The sequence below is a fragment of the Manis pentadactyla genome, chromosome 18, assembly GCF_030020395.1.
Source record: "Manis pentadactyla isolate mManPen7 chromosome 18, mManPen7.hap1, whole genome shotgun sequence".
Lineage (NCBI taxonomy): Eukaryota > Metazoa > Chordata > Mammalia > Pholidota > Manidae > Manis > Manis pentadactyla.
Genome location: NC_080036.1, coordinates 31,534,960 through 31,554,856, shown reverse-complemented (window position 1 = coordinate 31,554,856; position 19,897 = coordinate 31,534,960). Strand labels below are relative to the sequence as shown.

The 19,897-nt window shown below is 56.3% G+C and overlaps 1 protein-coding gene across 3 annotated transcripts in view; it reads left to right on the top strand.

Moving 5' to 3' along the window:
- TBC1D2B (TBC1 domain family member 2B) overlaps positions 1-19,897 on the top strand; it is a 55,117-nt gene that overhangs the window by 31,976 nt on the left and 3,244 nt on the right. The window contains exons 5-12 of one of the 3 annotated variants that reach the window (XM_036916050.2): positions 1,320-1,552; positions 2,209-2,604; positions 6,380-6,490; positions 7,362-7,555; positions 10,047-10,517; positions 12,703-12,820; positions 15,601-15,786; positions 17,180-17,301. In XM_036916050.2, the coding sequence (XP_036771945.2) occupies positions 1,320-1,552; positions 2,209-2,604; positions 6,380-6,490; positions 7,362-7,555; positions 10,047-10,517; positions 12,703-12,820; positions 15,601-15,786; positions 17,180-17,301 (1,831 nt within the window). Of the gene's footprint in view, positions 1-1,319; positions 1,553-2,208; positions 2,605-6,379; positions 6,491-7,361; positions 7,556-10,022; positions 10,518-12,702; positions 12,821-15,600; positions 15,787-17,179; positions 17,302-19,897 lie in introns of all 3 variants that reach the window. The other 2 variants (XM_036916049.2, XM_036916055.2) reach the window with 2 other exon arrangements.

The window sequence follows — 19,897 nt, the reverse complement described above, 5'->3', positions numbered from 1 at the left end:
TACTAAAGGAAACTTTTTCCATCCCCTGGGAAAGAACCCACATGACTGGCTTTGAGGGGGTCTCACCCACTCACCCATGTCCCCAGGACGGTGGAGTGGAGCGCCTGCTCTGGGCGACCAGGTGCAAACCAGGGCCCTGCTCAATGCCTGGCACAGCCCACGGGAGTCACCAGGAGCGGGGCTCGTAGCCTGGGGGTGTCTCCGGAGGGCGGGGTCAGGTGTTTGAAGAGGAGCTTTGCCATCCTGAGCTCCCGCAGAGCCCAGAGGGTGAGGAGGCCACCCTGAGGCTGCAGTGGCCTGGGCCAGCAAGAACCTCCCCGCCCCCAGAGGACTTTCTTGGCCCCTTTGTGGGGAGCCCACGGGGAAGATGCAGAGGGACAAAGGTTTCTCTGGGCTTTACCCTTGCCCGACGCATGGATGTTTCCTGTATGGGCCCCAGCAGTAAGCCGCCCGGCTCGTCCGTGTGGTTCACAGGACGGGAACGGGTTTTCACAGTGAGCACACCCTGTGGCCAGGGCTTCCTTCAGGAAACGGGACGACAAGGTCTGTCCCACAGCCGGCCCCATCCCCGCGTCCCCTTCCATGACGGCCCCCAGGGGTGACCTGACTCCCAATGGCGTGGATTTCTTTTGTCTGTTTTCTAAATTCTGTAAATGTATCATAGTCCTTCATATCTCCTCTTTGTATCTTAAATACGTATGTGAATCCATCTATGCTGAAATTTACTTGGGTCCCTCAGCGTGTTTAAATGCCTGTTTTTAAAAGAGCATATAGTGATGCTTTGAAACATGCTTACAATTAGGAAAACACACATTTGGGGTTTTTGTTTGGTTGGTTTTCTACCAAGATTAGCAAAAACAAGAAGCCAGGGAAGCCGAGCCTGCCCAGGCCCTGCCGTGGAGACTGTGCCGACTGACTGGGGTGGCGGGGCCGCCCTCCCCCAGGGGGAGGGACATCTTGCTGGCAGGAGGCTTAGGGACTCACCCAAGCACTTTCTTCCCTGGCCTGTGTGTCTGTTCTCTTTGGTCCTGAGGGTACCTGAAATGGGAAAATTAGAAAAAAGAGGAAGTTTTCCTTAAGAGAGATCATGATACAGTCTTACAGAGACGGACTCGGGGGCGTGGCCTGTGGGCTTGGCTTGGTCATTTTCAAGAACAGGGAGGAGCAGACAGACATCTGCCACCCTGTGTCCTCTGGGCGATGCGTGCAGGGCTCCGACTCCTTGGAGGACAACATGTCAGGTGCTCACATGTTTTATTGGAGAAACCAGAAGGAAGATTTGGGCTGCATGTAAGAAAACAAGTTTTGTTTTCATGTAGGAGCGACTGGCTCAGGATTTCCCTTTGATTTGGGACGTATTCCCTACAAAGGAAAGCGCCCTTTGAAAGACATGATTGGCTCGTACAAAAATCGTCAAAGTGGTGGCGACCTGTCCACTGAAGGGACGTCGGGCCGTGGCGGTGCCAGCATGCCAGCCCTAGAAATGCAGCTGCAGGCACAGAGCCAGCAGGAGGAGCTGGAGCAGTTGAGGAAAGACCTCGCCAGTCAGAAGGTATGTGTCCTCCCCCGGGGGCAGGGGACTGGGGGCCAGAAGAGCAGAGCTCGCCTTCCTGTTCCTCTGAGTGTTTCATCGCCTGGAGGGTGCTTGTCCCCTAAGGGTTTATGTTGCCGTGGCCTCCGTGACGCCACTGCTCCGCTGGCCGTGGCCGTGTGTTCAGAGACACTGGGATTTCCCGGGAGAGTAGGGACCCTGCGGCGAGGGTTGGGAAGCCGCTCCCGCAGCCCTGCAGCCCTCAGGAGGGACTTCAGCCCAGCACCCGTTAAGTTAGCCTTTGTAAGAGTTCCTGCATCCTGTTAGACAAGGTTCCTTCTAAGCTAATCAGACTGACTGCACTAGACCACTTAGCAGGCTGGGCGGGTGGGCTCAGATGTTCTAACAGACAGATGTTTACTGGAAGCTGTAGCTAATCACTGTTTGCCTGTTCACTCTCCCGTTTCCTGTCCCCGTTCCCTGCAGACGGTCTTTATGGGGCACCTGTTTTTTCCTCTGTTTTTGAGACCCTCCGAGAGGAAGTTGGGTTATAAAGTGTTTCCAGTAAAGGGTCTGCCGTTTCTCTGATTCCAGCGATTCCTCCGGGGAGAGTTGTCACGATCTCTGCTTTTCTCCCTCCCTGGCTGTCCGCCCCCCACCCTGTCCTTGGCTCCCAGGAGCTTGTTCGGCTACTGCAGCAGACCGTGCGGTCATCCCAGTATGACAAGTACTTCGCCAGCAGCCGGCTCTGCGAGGGGGTCGCTGGGGACACGCTCGAGCTTCTGCACCGAAAGGACGACCAGATCCTGGGCCTCAGCAGCCAACTCGAGAGGTTCCGCCTGGAAAAGGAGAGCCTCCAGGAGGAGGCGAGGGCCCTGAAGGGCAAAGTGGGTGACCTCAGCGAGCAGCTGGGCATGCTGATGGAGACCATCCACGCCAAGGACGAGGTTATCATCAAGCTCTCGCGGCAGCTCAGCGAGGGGGAGGGCGGTGCGTCTTCTCCCACCTCCGCGCCCACCTCCCCCTTGGCCGCACCTGCCCCCAGGGACCTGCTGGAGCTGGACCGGCTGAAGGTGAGGCAGGGCGTGGGTGCTGGCTGCTGGGACTGCCTGCCCTCTGGTGTCTCTGGAGCTGCGGGCCTCCTCTAACCTGGCGTGACAGCAGAGCGCTGTGCCTCCTTCTTAAGGAAGTGTAATGACTTACAGGCAAATAATTAATAGTTTTCCAGGAAGCCTCCTTGGAAATTGTAAGGTTTAGTCCAGGGGTGCTGCTGTGGCCTGGAATGGTTTTGGATCGAACCCGCCCTGCTCTCATGCAGCCCACCCTTCCCTTCCTCTTTTCCTACCCCCAAACGCCCTCATTCCCAGGCACCCACAGGTGGCTTCTTGGTGCTTCTGGTCTGGAACACACACGACACCATTTGCACAGCCTGCCTGGGACCCAGTGGGGCTGGGAACCCTGGCCCCAAGCAGGCCTGGGAAGGTGCCCCAAGCTGGGGGTCCTGAACCCCGAGGATGCACACAGAACTCTCCCCCCAGGCCCCTCTGTGGGCTGCCCTGGGGAGGCAATCTGGTTCCTGAGAGGAGGTGACTCTCCTGGTCATTCTTGGGTGGCGAATAGCTCGAGGCAGGAGTGTCCTTGTGCCTGTGGAGAAGCCTGCCGGTCCCGGGGCAGTGCAGAACAGCCTCGGGCCACTGCCACGCAGTCCCAAGAGAGGGTCCTCAAAGTCCTGCTGCCCCTGAGCTGGACAAGTTCCCGGTAGAGAAGTGTCCCCTGGGATATGGGTCCCACCTGGCCCCAAAGTCTTCCTCACCTGTTTACCCTGTTTTGCAAGTAATTTGGCACCAAGGGTGTTTGGCCCCCAAATGCAGTTTATCCCCACAGGCAGAGGTTCGCCTCTGCTGACACTCCTGCATATCTGCATATTGTATATTTTTGTATATTGTTGTTGCATTTTGCAACAACTTATTCAACATCAGCTGAAACCTGTGTTTTGCAAGCTTGTCTATTTTGCAGCATTAGAGGCTAACACGGGTGTTCCCAGGTGCAGGGGCTGGGCAGCATGCCCGAGCCTTCTCAGCTGAGCAGGGGCTGTAGGGGGGCCGCCTTGTGGATGGGCTCAGCTCCTTTGGGATGCGGCCAACAGAGTTCATCAGACTGGACTTTTTACCCTTTTCTTTATGGGCTGGTTTGGAATCATTTTATGATTTCATGACATTTTTTTCTCTAAAATTTCTCAACAATTTTTAAAGTCATGACCACAAGGCTGTGCAGAGGCAGTGGGGCCCATGGGCCTGGGTGGTGGACCTTGTGTCCCCTGATCTGCCCTGCCCACCCTGGTCAGTGCATGGCCCACAGCGTCCCCTGAGCCAGGACACTGACCCCTGCTGTGCACCAGAGAGGCAAGCAGGCTGGGAGGCACGGAGCGCTTCGGACCATGTTTGCTGTGCCCCTCGCCGCCCTTCAGCCAGGTGGAATGTGGATTCCAGATCCATCTCTAGCCTTGACCCCGGATCTGTGTGGGGAGCAGCACTGCGTGTTAGTTGGGGATTTTTATTGTCACTGTGACCATCTGGTTCTCACTCCGTAGCAGGATTTGTGGCCTGCAGAGTTCTGTGTTGGAATTTGCTAACCTTTCTCTTTTGGTCTAATGCTGGTTACTTTCTGTTTCTGTAGTGTTTTGGGGAACTGGCATTGGTCGGGGTTCTGCCAACTTAGTGCTTTTTCCGCATTTCCTCCCCGGCCTCGCCTACGCTGCAGCCCTCCCTCAGGCAGAGTGCGCTGTGTCCCGTGGCTCTATCCCGTGGCTGTGTCCCCTGGGCTGTCCCCTGGCCGTCCCCTGGGCTGTCCCCTGGCCGTGTCCTGTGGCTGTGTCCCATGGGCTGTGTCCCGTGGGCTGTCCCCTGGCTGTGTCCCGTGGGCTGTCCCCTGACTGTGTCCCGTGGGCTGTGCTTACTGGTGACCTCAGAACTGTGCACCTCCGCCTGGTGTCATTGCCTTGGTCAGCCTTTGTCCTGGTCCCTGTGGCCTGCTGTTCCTCACGTGTCTTCATGAATACGGCCTTCTCTTCTTTGGACTGTCATTCATCCAGCCACGTACTGGGCTTTGTGCTGTGCTCGGTCCGTGTTCTCCTGAACTGATGGTTCAGTTCAGAAGCACAGAGATAAAAGCACAGTTGTAGGGCAGGGGCCATGGGGTAGGGGCCCTGGAGCAGACAGCTGTGCCCAGGCCTCACCATGGGTGGCTGAGTCCAGTCTCTGCCCCTGCATGTCCTGTGAAACACACTGTGTTCCCCATAAAGCCCTCATGCACCACCTGGCACCCCGTAGGGTCTAAAGGGTGTGATAGTCATCGTTCTAGAAAAGAGCCCTGAGATAAATTTGCCAGGCTTGCTCAGATCACAGCACGGGCAGAGCAGGGCCTTGGGGGCAATCACCCGCTGCCCCAACCCTCAGCCTGCCCCTCACGGGTGCTCCTGTGTTGCCCCCAAGCTCACGTCCCTTCTGCCCACCTGCCTTGTTATATGTTTGGCCATTGTTTCCAAATAGGAGGATGCTGAGGCCCCAGGGAAAGGAGAACACATGATTCAGATCAGAAAAAGAAGTGTGCAGACCTCTTTTGGGGTTTGCCATTGGGTTTCTTGAATACACAGTGATGTGAGGTCTTGCTGAGACTGAGAGGGTGTGGTGCACAGCAGAGCCCGGGAAGGGGCTGAGGATGGAGCTCCCGGGAGCCCGTCCCAGCCCAGGGCCCAGCTCTCCGGAGTCCAGCTCCTGACATGCTTACGTACTTGCAGCCCCCTATGGTTCAGCTCCTCACAAAGGAGAGGTTTTCATGCGATCAGGAATCTCATAGACCTCTAAAGGGACCATGAGAATATTTTCAGTTCTCTAGTTCCAGGGGAAATTGTGTGCCCTCACGGTGGCTTCCAGCTTGGCGCCTGGGGTGCAGCTCTCTGGGCCACAGCCACGGTTCCGTCCTGGGACGGCACAGATGTGGTGCCTTTCCTGAGCCCCCTGGCCGGCCCTCGGAGCGTTTCTCCCGTGGCTGAGTGACTCTGGTCCCTCAGGAAGGTCCGAGTGGGGAAGAATGTGTTCAGGGAGGGCTGAATTTGGTACTAGCACGTGGAAACCCTGCGCAGGTGGTCAGAGGCCCCTGCTCACTCTCCATGCTCAGGACCAGGGGCTGAAGCCAACATGAGGCGTCCAGAATGAGCTTCTAGTTGGATCTGGCGGGGCTTGTTACCAGCTTGTGACCCGCTATTAAAAACACAAAGAAGTGGCACAAGTTAAAAATTGGCGAATTTAGATGAACATTGTATTCACTGAACTTTCATTTCAACTTTAACATAAGTTTGAAGTTTTTTAATGTGAGGAAGTTCTTAGACATTGCAGGTTGTAGGAAGCCATGCCTAAGTAATCTTTTAGTGAAGGGTATTGTATTTGTGTGTATCGTTTTCCACATAAGCTAAGTAAGTGAAAATGAGAACCTATAGAAAATGCATTCAGTTTCTAGTTAAAAAAGAAATGAACACAGGCATTGCTTTTTAAACCACCTCCGTGAATGTGGCTCGATAAAACGTTTGCACAGATTCAGGACATAAGTCTACCTTCTGCTGTGTGGTCGGTTGAGAACAATCGCCATTAGATAAATTCATTTTGCCCATGTCCTTCGTGACAGCATTAGCCCTACCTTCTGCCTCCGGCCAAGGGCAGCCACAGAGATTAACCAAAACGTGCCTGATAATCAGCTCTTAGGGCTGTTTGGTGAGGGGGAAAAATATTCATCACATGGAATAATTAGCCAACAGCCAATCAATATGAATTAATGGATTTTTTTCCCCAACAGGATAGTCTACAGGGATATAAAACCCAAAATAAATTTCTAAATAAGGAAATCCTGGAACTCTCAGCTCTGAGAAGAAATGCAGAGAGGAGAGAGAGAGATCTGGTGGCAAAGGTGGGTCAGGCCGGGCGCGTCCTGTCACCCAGTGGGAGGTCTGGTTTGGACCGCGTTGGATGGGCATGCCTCAACCCTGTGCCACCCCATGCTGGGTGGGCATGGTCACCGATACTGATGGGTTTTAAATAGTGCCCGGCACTCTGGACTTAGTCTCACTCTGTGCTGAGGACAAATAGAGGGGGCCTGGGGTGTGGCTTCCATTCACACATAATGGAGTTTACGGAAAAGATTAACACAATTCTAAGGCCCCCCAGATTCAGGTGGTTTGGATCTCTGCTCTTGAGTCGTGTGAACCAGTTTCTTACCTGTAAAGGGGACGGTGAGGGTGATGCCTCCCCCGTGAGCCTGACAGGCTTGGTGTGAGATGGGCCAACACTGCAGTTATAATCGTGAAACTCGCTGTTAGCAGCTGTCACGTGCCTTACCTGCCTTCTGAACGGTGCCCAAAGCGCCTTTGCAAACCCTGATCCCACGTCCTTTCCACGGGGACGTCTGACATGTCTGATAAGGTGGCAGACAGGAGCTGGTCCTGGGCCTTCCTGGGAGCGTGCTGATGTAGCCCAGGGCACTGCTCATGGCCCACGTGCCAGGCAGCACTCAGCTCGACCTCTGTGACTGGCATGTGGCCTGGCTCCTGCTAGCCCTCTCACCCTGTCCATCCAGGGGTCTTATTACCAGCACTTTGTCTGTGCCAGACCCCCTGGAAGGGGGAGACCCCGCGGCAGGTAGCCTGTGGCATGAACTAGTCTCTTCTCTTTGGCACAGTCTCTGTGGCTCACTTCCAGTAGCTTTGGGCGTGTCATTTGTTGATGGTGAGGTACTTGGGACTGCTTTTCCTGGCTGGAAATCACCACCACTTTCTCTCCAGTATTCTAGCCTGGAAGCCAAGCTCTGCCAGATAGAGAGTAAATACTTGATACTGCTCCAAGAAATGAAGACGCCCGTTTGCTCAGAAGAGCAGGGGCCTGCTCAGGACGTCATCGCCCAGCTGCTGGAAGATGCTCTGCAGGTCGAGAGCCCCGAGCAGCCAGAGCAAGCCTTCGTGAAGCCTCACCCGGTCAGGTAAAGGTGCTGGCCCAGTCTGCTGGGGAGTGGGACCTGCCTCTGAGGTCCCCGTTCACGCGGAACTTGGCACAGCTCTGTGTGTCTCATTCGGTGCTCTTGACAGGTACTGTCAGTTAGAAAGATAATCTCCACATTCTTGCCATGATGATCAGCGGTAAGGCTGGACTCAGCCAGGTCTTTGGGCTCCAGGACCTTTGTCCCGTGTGCCGAGGCAGGCAGCTGCCTCAGTTCTGGGCCGGCCGCAAGAGGAGCCAGCTTCCGGGGGTGAGGGGCCCTCTTCTGGGCTCCTGGGATGCCGCTGTGGGCCCCTGGGTGGGGAGCTGGCCTGCTTTGTGAGAACACCTGGGAGGCCTGACCCAGTTGTGCCACCACGGAACCCTTATGGCCAGAGTGCCCTTGCGCACTTACGGTATCGCCTGTAATTTCAGAAAATCACAGACTCTAGGGACCTGAGATGAGTCTTGGATTAAGAACCTTTCTATCCTAGTTCCGGAAAAATGAGACTCATGAAATACTAGAATGAGGAGAAATCTGCAGATTCACTCAGTCTGCTCTGTTCCGCCCCCTGCCACTGGGTGGGGCCCTGTGGCCCTGTGTCTAGGCCCCTGGCTGCAGCTGCCGCGCCCCTGCTCCAAGCAGAGCCCCAGCCTGACCAAACCTTGTGGCCCTGAGTGCCCCAGGGCCTATGTGGTAGGAGCTGCATCCCAGGCTGGTGTTTAATGCTCAGTAAGGTGGACGTTTGTATCCTCTACAAGTGAGGAAGCTGGGGCTGGGGAGAGCGGGACCTGCCAGGGTCACGAGGTGGCTGGGACAGGACCAGCCCGGCCCATCCCTGGTCAAGGGCCCATCCCCTCCACGTCCTGCCACGTCCTCAGTGGCGGGGGTCTCCTGGAACGCATCCAGTTCTGAAGGCGTGGGTCTTCCCCTGTGCGTTTCTGGGCTCTCGCTATTCCTGTTAATCTTGGTAATGGAAAATCTCAGGCAGACAAAGGACACAGTCCGTAGCAGCCCTCATGTTCAGCCGTCACCCAGCTTTCACAGTGATTCATGTTCTGCACCCTCACTTTGTCTTACTCCACCCCCACAGTTTTCTTTTCTGGAATATTCTAAGGCAAATGCCAGACATCATTTCACCTTTAAACATGTCAGTGTATATTTCTAACTGATGATGCTGTAATACACGAATGTACCCTATTCGTATGTTTTTGCAACTTGCTTCTTTCAGCATCGTTTCTGAAATCGTCTGGGCTGTGGCAGCCCTGGGCACTGCTGTCCAGAGCCTCCCACAGCCTCTCACACCTGCATGCAGGCCCCGGCTCCGTTCTCCCACGCAGCCTGCATGTCCGTGTGCGAGGGCCTCTCTCGGGTGTCGACTCCTGGCCTATAGGGGCTTTCTTCTGTGCTTTTCACGTTCAGGGCTTCCGACCACCAAGAGCGCACACCCAGCTGCCAGGTCCAGGTCCCAGAGTGCCTGTGCGAGTGTGCACCCCGTGGTGAGAGGCCCTGGGACGGTTTTCTGTGGCTGCCCGAACACGTCATCACAAACCCCGTGGCCTAACACTGCACGTTTGCTATGTATCTCACAGTCCTGTGGGCCAGCAGCCTGCAGGCCACACTTAATGGAAACCAAGGGCTCAGCAGGGCTGTGTTCCTTTCTGGAGGTTCTAGGGGACAGTTTGTGGCCTTGCTCATTCAGATTGTTGGCAGAGCCTGGTTCCTGCAGCTGTGGGACAAGGCCTCCGTTTCCGTGGTGGCTCTCAAGTGTGGCCATTCCCAGCTATTGGAGGCCGACTGCGACCCTTGGCTCGAGGCCCCTTCTTCCAAGCCAGCCGCGGAGGGGCCGGCTCCTCAAATGTCACATTCTCTGGACTCTTCCATCACTGCATCTCAGGCTGACTCCTCTGCCTGCCTTCTTCACTTTCACACACCCTGGTGGTCTTTGAGCCCACCTGGAACCCAGCACCCTCTCCCTGTCCTCGGCTCTGTGGCCTGATCGCTTTGCCGTGTGACACACTCACTGGCTCCAGGGAGCAGACGTGAGCTTCCTTGAGGCCAGCACTCTGCTTATGGATATTTTCTCCCTTGTCCTTTCACCTTTTAAAATGACATTTCTCGGACATAAAAGTTGCACACGTGTGTCTGTATGATATGAAAACATGCACATTCGTGCAGCCAGATCTACTAGCCTTGTAGAATCCTTGCCCTTCACACTTAGGGCTTTAAGCCATCTGGAACTGACGTTTTTCTGTACAGTATCAGAAAGAGACCGAACTTCATTTATTTTGTATAGTCGCCAATGCCCTCACCAAGTCTAACAAGCGCACCCATTTTCTCACCCACCCTCAGCGCCTTGTCATTTAGCAAAGCGCCGTTTATCCACGGGTCGATTCCTAGGCTCTCGCTGCCACGTTGGTCTTTCCTCCAAGGTCGTATCAGCTAATGTTCCCTTTTGCTTTCTCAACAGTGAATATGATATTTACGGGTTTAGGACCGTCCCAGAGGACGACGAGGAAGAGAAGCTGGTTGCCAAAGTCCGGGCGCTGGACCTGAAGACGCTGCACCTGACGGAGAACCAGGAGGTGTCCACCGGGGTCAAGTGGGAGAACTTCTTTGCGAGCACGGTGAACCGAGAGATGGCGTGCTCCCCAGAGCTGAAGGGCCTCATCCGGGCAGGCGTTCCACACGAGCACCGATCCAAGGTGTGGAAGTGGTGTGTGGACCTCCACACACGCAAGTTCCGGGGCAGCATGGAGCCCGCGTACTTCCAGACGCTGCTGCAGAAGGCACTGGAGAAGCAGAACCCTGCGTCCAAGCAGATCGAGCTGGACCTGCTGCGGACACTACCCAGCAACAAGCACTACGCACGGCCCACCTCCGAGGGCATCCAGAAGCTGCGCAGTGTGCTGCTGGCCTTCTCCTGGCGCAACCCGGACATCGGCTACTGCCAGGGCCTCAACAGGTGGGTGTGCGGCCTGGGGCGCCCGCCCTTGGGACCCACGTGCCTGCCGGCTCCTCCCGCCTGCTCCACTGGGTAAAGCTGATGCTTTAAGGAGCTCAGTGGCAGCAAGCGGCTTCAATCCTGTGGCATCCCCATGCTAGAGTGATGGAGAGCAACATGCTTTTGGAAAGCGTCAACATAGAATAATGTTAGAACCACTAGGCTTCTCTGTTTGATCCTGCGCCAGGTTTTGAGCAGAGTAATTGCAGATAGACCCTGATGCACGAGGTGAAACCCACGGTCACCCCTTGTTCACACAGGATCTTTGTGCATCAGTGAGTCACCCCAGACGATTCGCTGGCTGACACTGAGCCTTGAAGAACCCAAACCTGTTTCCTTTGGACCGGACCCTTCCCTTGCTGATCCGGGTTTCCTGTCCGAGCTGAGCGGGACAGGTGGACGGGGAGCCCCACTGCCCTCTGGGGCTGCTCCCGTGCCTGGACTCCGTGCTCGGTGGCCTCTCTCCTCACGTCTGTTGGCTCCTGAGCTGCTGACATGCTTTCTGCCACCTCTCAGCGCCGTCCTCAGCCACCTGGGTAGCCCTATCAGATTGAAAGCAGGACCAGGCCTGTTAGGAATGTGGGTAGAGTGTGAGGAGAGGCCCCTGTGCATCCTTCCAGAATCCCCTCAGCCACGTGCACGAACTGAGTTTTGAATCTGACATTCGTTCCGGCTGCTCCTGGGCCTCATCTGTGCCAGATGATGACCTCCAGGCGCAGGTGGCTGTTTGCATCTAAGATGTGGCATTGCAGGAAGGAATATTCCAAACTGGAGTGTTTCTTGGCCAGGGCCCGAGACCACATGGTTCCGGGAGGGCATTGCCCTGTGGTGGTGAGGACAGGGCAGCCTCTCTGTGCCCTGAGTCAAGGGACCCCTGGCTGCTCCTTAGAGACCCGTTTTTTTTAAAAGCCTGTAAATAGGATACTGCCAAATAAAGTGGTCTTGTGCTAAAATCCGCAGCGCACATTGTATACTCAGTCTTAAAACTCCCAGAGTTTAAAACCTCGGGAACCCTGGGGCTCCTACAGGACAGGGGTGTGGCTGTTCGGGGAACAGCAGCGCCCCATTTTTCTGGCGTTGTCATGGAATCTGTTCTTCCAGAAAACTCAAGCTTTCTCTCTGTACTTCCATCTCCGTTTAGGGCCCCTACATTTCCGCCATCTCTTTAGTACACTGTGCACATGACTTCTGGGAGCCAGAACTTTAGTGAGGACTGTTAGCCTTTCCTGTCCCTAAGTGGTTCGTCCGGGACGTCCTCGGAGGCCCTGCCGGTTCAGGAGTCTGTGCTCCCTGGCGGCCTCGGGGGTGTGCATTTTGGTCCCTGCGCTCACGCGTTCCGTCTCTCCCTCCTTTCTGCCGGTCGTCGCCTCTGTGCTCCATCTCATTTGTGCCGCTGGGGCATCCCCTCCACCCACCCAGGTCTTTTCTTTCTACCCTTTGAGACAAGTTTATTCCAATTCTAAGGAAAGAAAACATTCTGTGAAGTGGCTTTAAAGTGTTCCTGTAAGTGACACAGAAGCTTCATGTCACGAGCGAGGTCCTTGGGTGTGACGAGTGGATGGGGCTCTTCTCCACGCGTCCCTTCTTTCCACTCTGAGTGCCTGTTCAGGGCCACATCTGGGACTGATGGAGAAGTCGCCTCTTGAGCGTTAGTGTAAACCTCTAGTCCTGAGATGCCACGACACCGGCTGCGGGGTCCCTGCTCCCACCCAGTGTAGCACTGTGCGTGCAGTTCTTATCAAACCCCTGAGTGGTTCTGTCTGAAGCCCCGTCTCAAGCAGAATGGTGTCAGGAAAGTTGTTTTTAAGCCATCCTGTCTCTTATAGTCACCTCTGCATTTTTTGTGCATAAAAGGATTAGCTGCATTCACAAAAATCTTAAAACGAAAACACTTCTTTTTAACAAGGCCAATTGATCATTGGGAAACAGGTCCATCATCTTTAAACGAAAACCAAGGGTGGGGAGGGGAGGGGAGGGGAGGGGAGGGAAGTAGCTTTGCTCTCGAACTCGAGGCAGTGCCTCGCTTGCCGAGGAGCTTGCTGTGCTGTTAGTGGGCAGGCTGGGAGTGGACATCCCCGTGCAGCCTGGCTGCGCTGCCCACCTCCTCCCAGTGCTGGCTCTGACCTTGTTCTCTGCCTGCTCGTAGGCTGGCAGCTGTGGCCCTCCTGTACCTGGAGCAAGAGGATGCATTCTGGTGTCTGGTCACCATAGTGGAAGTGTTCATGCCTCGAGACTATTACACGAAGACTCTCTTAGGATCCCAGGTACTTCTGGACTTGCTGTACCCCAGGCAGCAACGTGTACAGTTAGAGCTGAAACGTGACCTGCATTAAGCCTTGATGGGGGGCCCGTGCACACGGCTTCAGCAACCGAGCCCCAAAGAAGGTGCACAGCAAGGCAGGTGCCCCGGAGACCCTGCCCTTGGAGGGTCCACCTCACTGCCTTCTGTTACCCCTCTGCCACCCACCCCATTTGCTCCCAGGCCAGAACCTGCCAGCCTGCACTCCTCTTTCCCGCTCCTGCTGTGGGGACCGGCCTGACCACTGCCCTCTGCCTGGTGGTGGAGTCTGTCCTCCACTGTGTCCCCCACCACTGCTGGGCCCCGGGCTCCCCTTCTGCACCCAGCCCTGCCTGCCCACTGAGCTGCTGGGAGCACCGGGCCCTGGGACAGGACACGTTGCTCCGGGAACTTGCAAGCATGCGGTTACGCGGTTACGCGGTTCCTCAGTTACACGGTTCCTTGGCCACCGCCACCAGCGCCCTGCTTGCCGCCCTAGGAAGCCCAATCCAAGCTTGCAGGCCCCTTCCTCCACTGCAGCCCCGCCTCCCCAAGGCCACATGAGGCCGCCTTCGGTCCCGCAGCTCTGGCACAGGCCTTGTGACAGCAGGTACCTTTCTGGGTGGCCCTCGCGCACTGAGGGCTGCAGTCCAGCCATGCGGGGTCCCCAGCACCACACACAGGACAGGCATCTCAGCCTCCGGGAGCTCGCTGGCGGGAGCCTGGCCTTCTGGGGGCCGGGGGCTTTCCTCCTACGGGTGGGTCCCTCTCCCAGCTTGGTGGATGTCCTTGGACCCCGGGAGAAGCTCTTGGGTCCCCCAGTGGTCACTTTGGCGATTGGCTGAGAGGTCGTTTTCAGGGGGAGTAAGTAGCGTGTGAGCTGGGAAACCACGGCGGCTGATGAGGAGGTGTCCCTGTCAGGTGGGACTGAGAGGACAGTAAAGAATGTTCTAGGTGTTCATGGACACCTGGCGCTGGCAGCTTGAAAGACGCGATGGAAAGCTCGGAAGGGTCAGCGTTTCAGAAGCACTGGCCTGAGCTCACTGAGGGGCACATGGCCAGGACGGGAGCCAGGCCCCCCTCCTCTGAGCCGTGGAGCTGGGCCGCCTCACCTGACATCCGGTGCCTCAGCTTCCCTGTCTGCACCACATCCGCCCACAGAGAGCCTGGGGGATACGTCCCAGTAGCTCCTTAGAACATTATAAAAACTTGATGGGATTATTGCTGATGCTGTTACTGTGGGCAGAAGGGACATGAATTCAAGGTACTCCTTGCCTCACACTGTTACATAAACACGACCGTGACTCCTATGGAGCTTCCTTCTGTTGACTATAGACGTGACAGACGCTCACTAAGGAGAATTTGGTGACATGGAAAAGGCTACCCTGCCCGCTGGAGAACCCAGTTAGTGTGAGATGATTTTCCTGTTGGCATTCCGTTTGTTTCCAGTACATCAGGCGTCCAGACTCAGAGCACAGGGTACCGTGGCTGCCGTACACTGTAGCCTGAGCATCCCTGTGCCATCAGATACTTTCTAGCCGTCATATCTGGTGGCCGTATAATACTCCATCGGGTGAGTGGACATGTAGGCCCCACTCTGCGCTATCCGTTCCCCCGGAGGGAAGGCTGCAGACGTCTTACAGATGGCTCCACGCATCTGGCCCTGTTCTCCCCACCTGTCCTGGGGGTGGCCCCCCTCCACCTGGGCTGCAGAGGGGCCTCCCAGCCTGCCTCACTCTCCCCGTCAAAGCTTCTTGGTGCCTCAGTTGCCTGCTATGATTTTCAGGCATGGGTAGAGGAATCGGTGTAGAAGGTTTACACCAGCTTTTCTGACAAATGAAACTACAAAGGCTAGAACTGAAGGCGACGTGGTGCATCCACTGCGTGGGGTTGGGGTCATCTGTGGGCATCTGCTCTGTTCTGTGCTGACCCACAGCGAGGTTCCCTGTGGGCCATGGAGGCTGGGGAAGGCTGAGGCTGCTGCCTGCTCCTCTGTGCCATGCTCCGGCTTCTGCCAGGTGTGCTGCCCCCCAGGCCTGGCCGGGAGCCTCTGGCTGTGAACGCTCTATGAGCACCCCTTCAGCAGAGCCCTGCCCTCCAGCCCTGCCCACACGCCCGGCTGCCCCACTCATCTTTGAGCTCCTTGAGGTCAGGGCTCTGCCCAGTGCCGGCCCTGTGCCTGACACAGCAACTTTGATAGTTTGTGTCTCCTGTCATTCTCACAGCAGCCCTGTAAGAGAGGGGCCATTGTGTGCAGGTGAGGCTCAGAGCTGCCCAATGCCGCCAGCTAGTAAGTGGTAGAGCTGAGACTGACACTCGGGTCCACCTGGCTTGGGTCCCTGCCACCCCCGCTGCCGTGCCAGCCAGTAAATACTCACTGAATGGACCTGGTGTCGCTTCCCCTGTGGCCCAGGACTTGACTGTATGGGCTGTCGCACCAGGACTCCCACCCACGAAATCACATGTGGATTAGCCGGACTGTCTGTTCCCCCAGCTCTTGGCTGTCGCCTGTTTTTACAGAGCATTTTGAGTGTAGGTATGGGTTTCAGGCCACAGAACCCAACCCCCACCACTCCCTGGGGAAAGGGCCGGATCAGCTGGCACTGAGCGCCTGCAGCGTGTGCATCAGCCACTCTGGGGTGAGCCCACCATGCCCTGGACACAGCTGCGTGGCTGCACATTGTGGCCGGAGGCACCCCGGGGCCTCAGCTTGTTTGCGAGGTGCTGTGGCAGGCCCCGTACAAGTCTCCCTTCCACCCCTTCCAGGTGGACCAGCGAGTGTTCAGGGACCTCATGAGTGAGAAGCTGCCTCGGCTGCACGCCCACTTGGACCAGTACAAAGTTGACTATACCCTCATCACGTTCAACTGGTTTCTGGTGGTGTTTGTGGATAGTGTCGTCAGCGACATCCTCTTTAAAATATGGGACTCCTTCCTTTATGAGGGACCAAAGGTGGGTCTGTGCCGCGTGGCCGTGGGGGGCATCAGTGCCTGCGAGGGCTGGCTCACCTGGGATGTGTGAGGGCGACCACGGGGCCACAGCGGTCCTGGCAGCCTGCTGGAGGCAGGTCTGGGAGACCATCATTTGCTCATTCATCAAACACAGTTAGACTGAGCCAAGCCCTGTGCCGGGCATGGGGGCTTGATGACTTGATAGCCGGGTGGCAGTACCATCCCCACTGTGTGGCTGAGGAGGCAGAGGCTCAGGGACAGACTCGGGGCCGACTTCGGAGCCTTACCGCCCACGAGCCTCCCACCTATTTTATGTTTTTAAGAGCCTATTTTATGTTTTTAAGAACTCAGTTTGTGAAAAAATAACACAGGATAAACTCAAACCATGTGCCTGAGGGCCTGCAGTGGAAAGGCCATCTCCAGGCTCCTGGGCACTCTTCTCAAAGTGTTTTGTGTGTGTCTGAATTACGGGTTTTTTCAAACTTCCTGTGTTGTGGAGCTAGTTCCACATCAGGGCACATACATGTTCCTGGTCTCCTGCCTTTTCAGTCTGTGCTGTGGTGACCACGTATGATCACGTCCCCCTGCGTGTGCATCTGTAGGTCTGGGCCTCGGAGTGGGTCAAGGGTACATCTGTCTGCAGTTTTTACCAAGAGTGCCAAATTGCCCTGCAGGGGGGCCTTACCAATTTCTACCCCCACCAGCAAAGTTTGAGTGTGTATATTACCATACACTCTGCCCAACAGTAAGTTACCAGCTTTTTAATTTTTAAAAAACAATTCTCAACCAGAGACTATCCTGCATTATTATTTTCCCTGTTGAGCCATTGGTAGGGCTGTTAAGAGAAAGAAAATCTGTTTAAACTGTAAATATTGCTTTCTGAAGAAGAGGAAGTGCAGGCCGGTGCAGACCAGCCAAGCACGTGGATGTGGGCAAAGCCGTGTGCACCAACGCTGCTTGAACTCGGGAGACTGCCCGGGGCCTGTCCTCTAGCTTCAAACATGGTGCCCCCCCAAAAAAACAAATCAGTTTTTAAAAATCTCTCTCACCATACTTAGAAGTCAGTAATTCAGACCCTAGTTTCAGTAGCTGAGATAAAAACTGCCTCTGGAGCTGGAGCTTTCTAAGACTCTCAGAATCAAAGGACCCTGGTTTTGATTTTGTTTAAAAATTGTTTCTAGTTCTGTGCACCTTATGATGAGAAACGTCGGCTTCATAGGGAAGGACCCCAAAGGTCTGTCCAGAGAGCTGATCCTTCTGTAGGAAGGGTGCTTCCCCCGTGGAAGCCAGGGGTCTGCCCCTGGGGGTGTGCAGGCTGCCCGCTGGCCCTGGGGAGGCCTGGACAGCTCGGAGCTGGTGCTTCTCTGCCTACAGGCCTCCCTGTCTCCCCGCAGGTCATTTTCCGTTTTGCCCTGGCACTTTTCAAGTACAAGGAAGAGGAGATCCTGAAGCTGCAAGATTCGATGTCCATCTTCAAGTATCTGCGCTATTTTACTCGCACTGTCCTCGACGCTCGGTGGGTCCTTGGCGAGAGTCCCAGGCCCGGGGGGGGGGCCCAGGAGTACAGCTAGGGTGCTCCTTTGGAGGGGTGGGGACACCGGGTGACCTGCGGGACGGGGGAGGAATAGGACAGTGAGCAGGACTGGCAGCTGGGGCCGCAGGGTCCGGGAGGGAGGGGCGGGGGCGGGCCCAGGCGCGGAAGCGGCCGAGGAGGTGGAGGCGGCCCGAAACGGCAGGAGCCCTGGCTTCCTGGCCTGGGACGCCGAGCTCCAGGCTCATTTCGCCCCTTCCTCCCCAGCCACGTGGTCGCCACCTGGCCGTGTGTCCCCGACCACAGCTGGTGGCCACCCTGGCTCCACTGATCTGCACTGGTGGGGTGGGTGGGGAGGGCCTCTTGAATGCGAGGCAGTGTGGAAACCCACCCTTGTGCAGTTGGTCTGAGCACCTGGCAGTTCGTGCATCAGACGTGGGCGCCTCTGAAGACCACGAGCCCTTCCACGCAGAAGTGCGTGGGGCTCACTGATGTTCTTCAGATTCTGACCGCAGCCCACAGTGGGAACTGCGTGTTCTGTCGTGGCACCTTGGAACAGGTCCTAGGGTGCGTGTGACTGGAACAAGAGTTTGTTGGGGTGTCTGTGGCTCTTGCTAGAGGTGTGTACTTGGCACTCCAGAAAGCAGCTGTTTCCTCCTAGGTCACATACGCATGCCTAAAACATTTGTCATGACTCACTGAATTGATTCCTCAATCCACTAGCGGGCCACAGCCCACCTGGTAAACACCACTGCCCCCGAGCTCCCCCGACATGAGTGGCGGGTTCCTCCTGCCGACATCCAAGCCACTGGCCAGCCAGAGAGGGGCTGAGCCCCACGCCAACCGACCCACCCTCTGGCTCTGAGTGAGGCCACAGCACCAGGCAGCAGACAATGGGGGCAGAAGGCGCTGGCTGGGGCGTGCCTGGCGTCCTAGACAACCCCACTATTTTTAGAATCTTCTGCTTGGGAAGTGGATTTTAAGGATATTTTCAAACCTGTTGATATTTCAATCACAGCGACCTAAACTTTGCCAAATGAGAAAGGGCGTTTGAGAATAACGTTTGCCTGAGAGATTGACTCTGAGCCCTGGACCAACCTCTCCAGTGCTTGCTAATCTCACATAGGGTTGCAACCCCAAGAATGAATGGCCCTACATGAACTTCACTCCAACAGCCAACGTGTGGAGGGCATCTTGGCTCAAGGCTGGTCCTGCTCAGCCCCTGCTGGTCTCGTGCCCTTGTGCCCACCCACCGGCCGGTGCCCTGTGGTCTCCGTAGGTGCCTGGGCTGTGCGCTCCTGCAGCGCCACCTTGTGGGGCCCTTGGGGCCACCTCCTGCTGCCTGTCGGAGTCCATGTTGTCTGGCCCGGGACCTCCGGACGGTGTGACCGAGCCAGGTGGCAGGGTCGCCAGGGTGGCACCGGGACCACAGGCCCTGGCCACCTCGGCACGGGGGCTTCAGTATGTGAATAAGCCCCCAGACTCAGTGGACCTTGGCAGTTCCAAGAGCACCAATTCTGCAGCTCCCGATCATTTCCAAAAAAGTGGGGGATTCTTATGTTCAGGGTATGCCCGTTAAACGTTAACCGTGGCCAAGTCGGACGTCTGGGAGCATTGGCTACTAACCTCGGTTGACCACAGGGCACCTTCCCTTCTTTGAACTGGACCTTCTAGGCCCAGGCAGAGGCCAGGTAATTTGCCGCCTGAGTGTACAGGCCTCACAGAGTGGCCTGCAGTGGCATGACGAGCATTAGGTGATTTAGGGCCGTGTTTTCTGTAGCAAAGGTCAGATGACTTAGGTTTCAGGTGGCAGAGCCATAGGAGAAACAAGGCTGGTCAGGCCTGACTCCCACTGCCCAGCCAGCATTTCCTGTCACAGAGGGCCAGCCTCGTGGGGCAAGAGGAGACTGCGAGGAACCTAAGCTGAGTGGAGGCTGCAGGCCTCCCCTGTTCTAGAAGCACTGGGATTGATGTCTGAAGCTGGCTTGCAGGAGAATCCTCCAGCTTGGGATTGGGAGTCTTTAGGGAGTGGGTGTCTTAAATATGAAAGAGGAACATGCTAGACACGCTCTCCCCACATCTGTCTGCCTCACAGGAGCGGGTCAGGGGTCATTTCTGACAGAGGCCCTGCTGTCCTCTGTTCCATCACGGGCTCTCCTGGGTTTGCACTGTGGGTGGCCTCTGGTGTCATGCAGAGAAGCCTCTGGGGCCTGCAGACCCTGGGGGCAGGGGCCTTGGAGTGGGGGACGGGCTCTGCCAGGACCCCCGGGGCAGCTGCAGCTGATGTGGTCGGTGCTGGAAATCCATGCCAGGCCTTGGGTCCTCTCAGTTCAGTTTCTGTTAAATCACTGGCCAGGGACTGGGACAGGTCACTGTGATTTTTAAATGTTGACTGTAGGTTACCTGGGGGTGGTATGAAACACCACCTGCCTGTTTCTCTAGATTGTATCTCCACACTTGTCACACAGTGGGCAGGTCTGCAGTGCCGCCAGGTTTGCTTGGGCATAGTTCATTCCATCCGTCTGTCCGACAGGGTCTAACTGCCCAGCCTTGCGCTGGTTTGGAGGACTCGGCAGGCCTG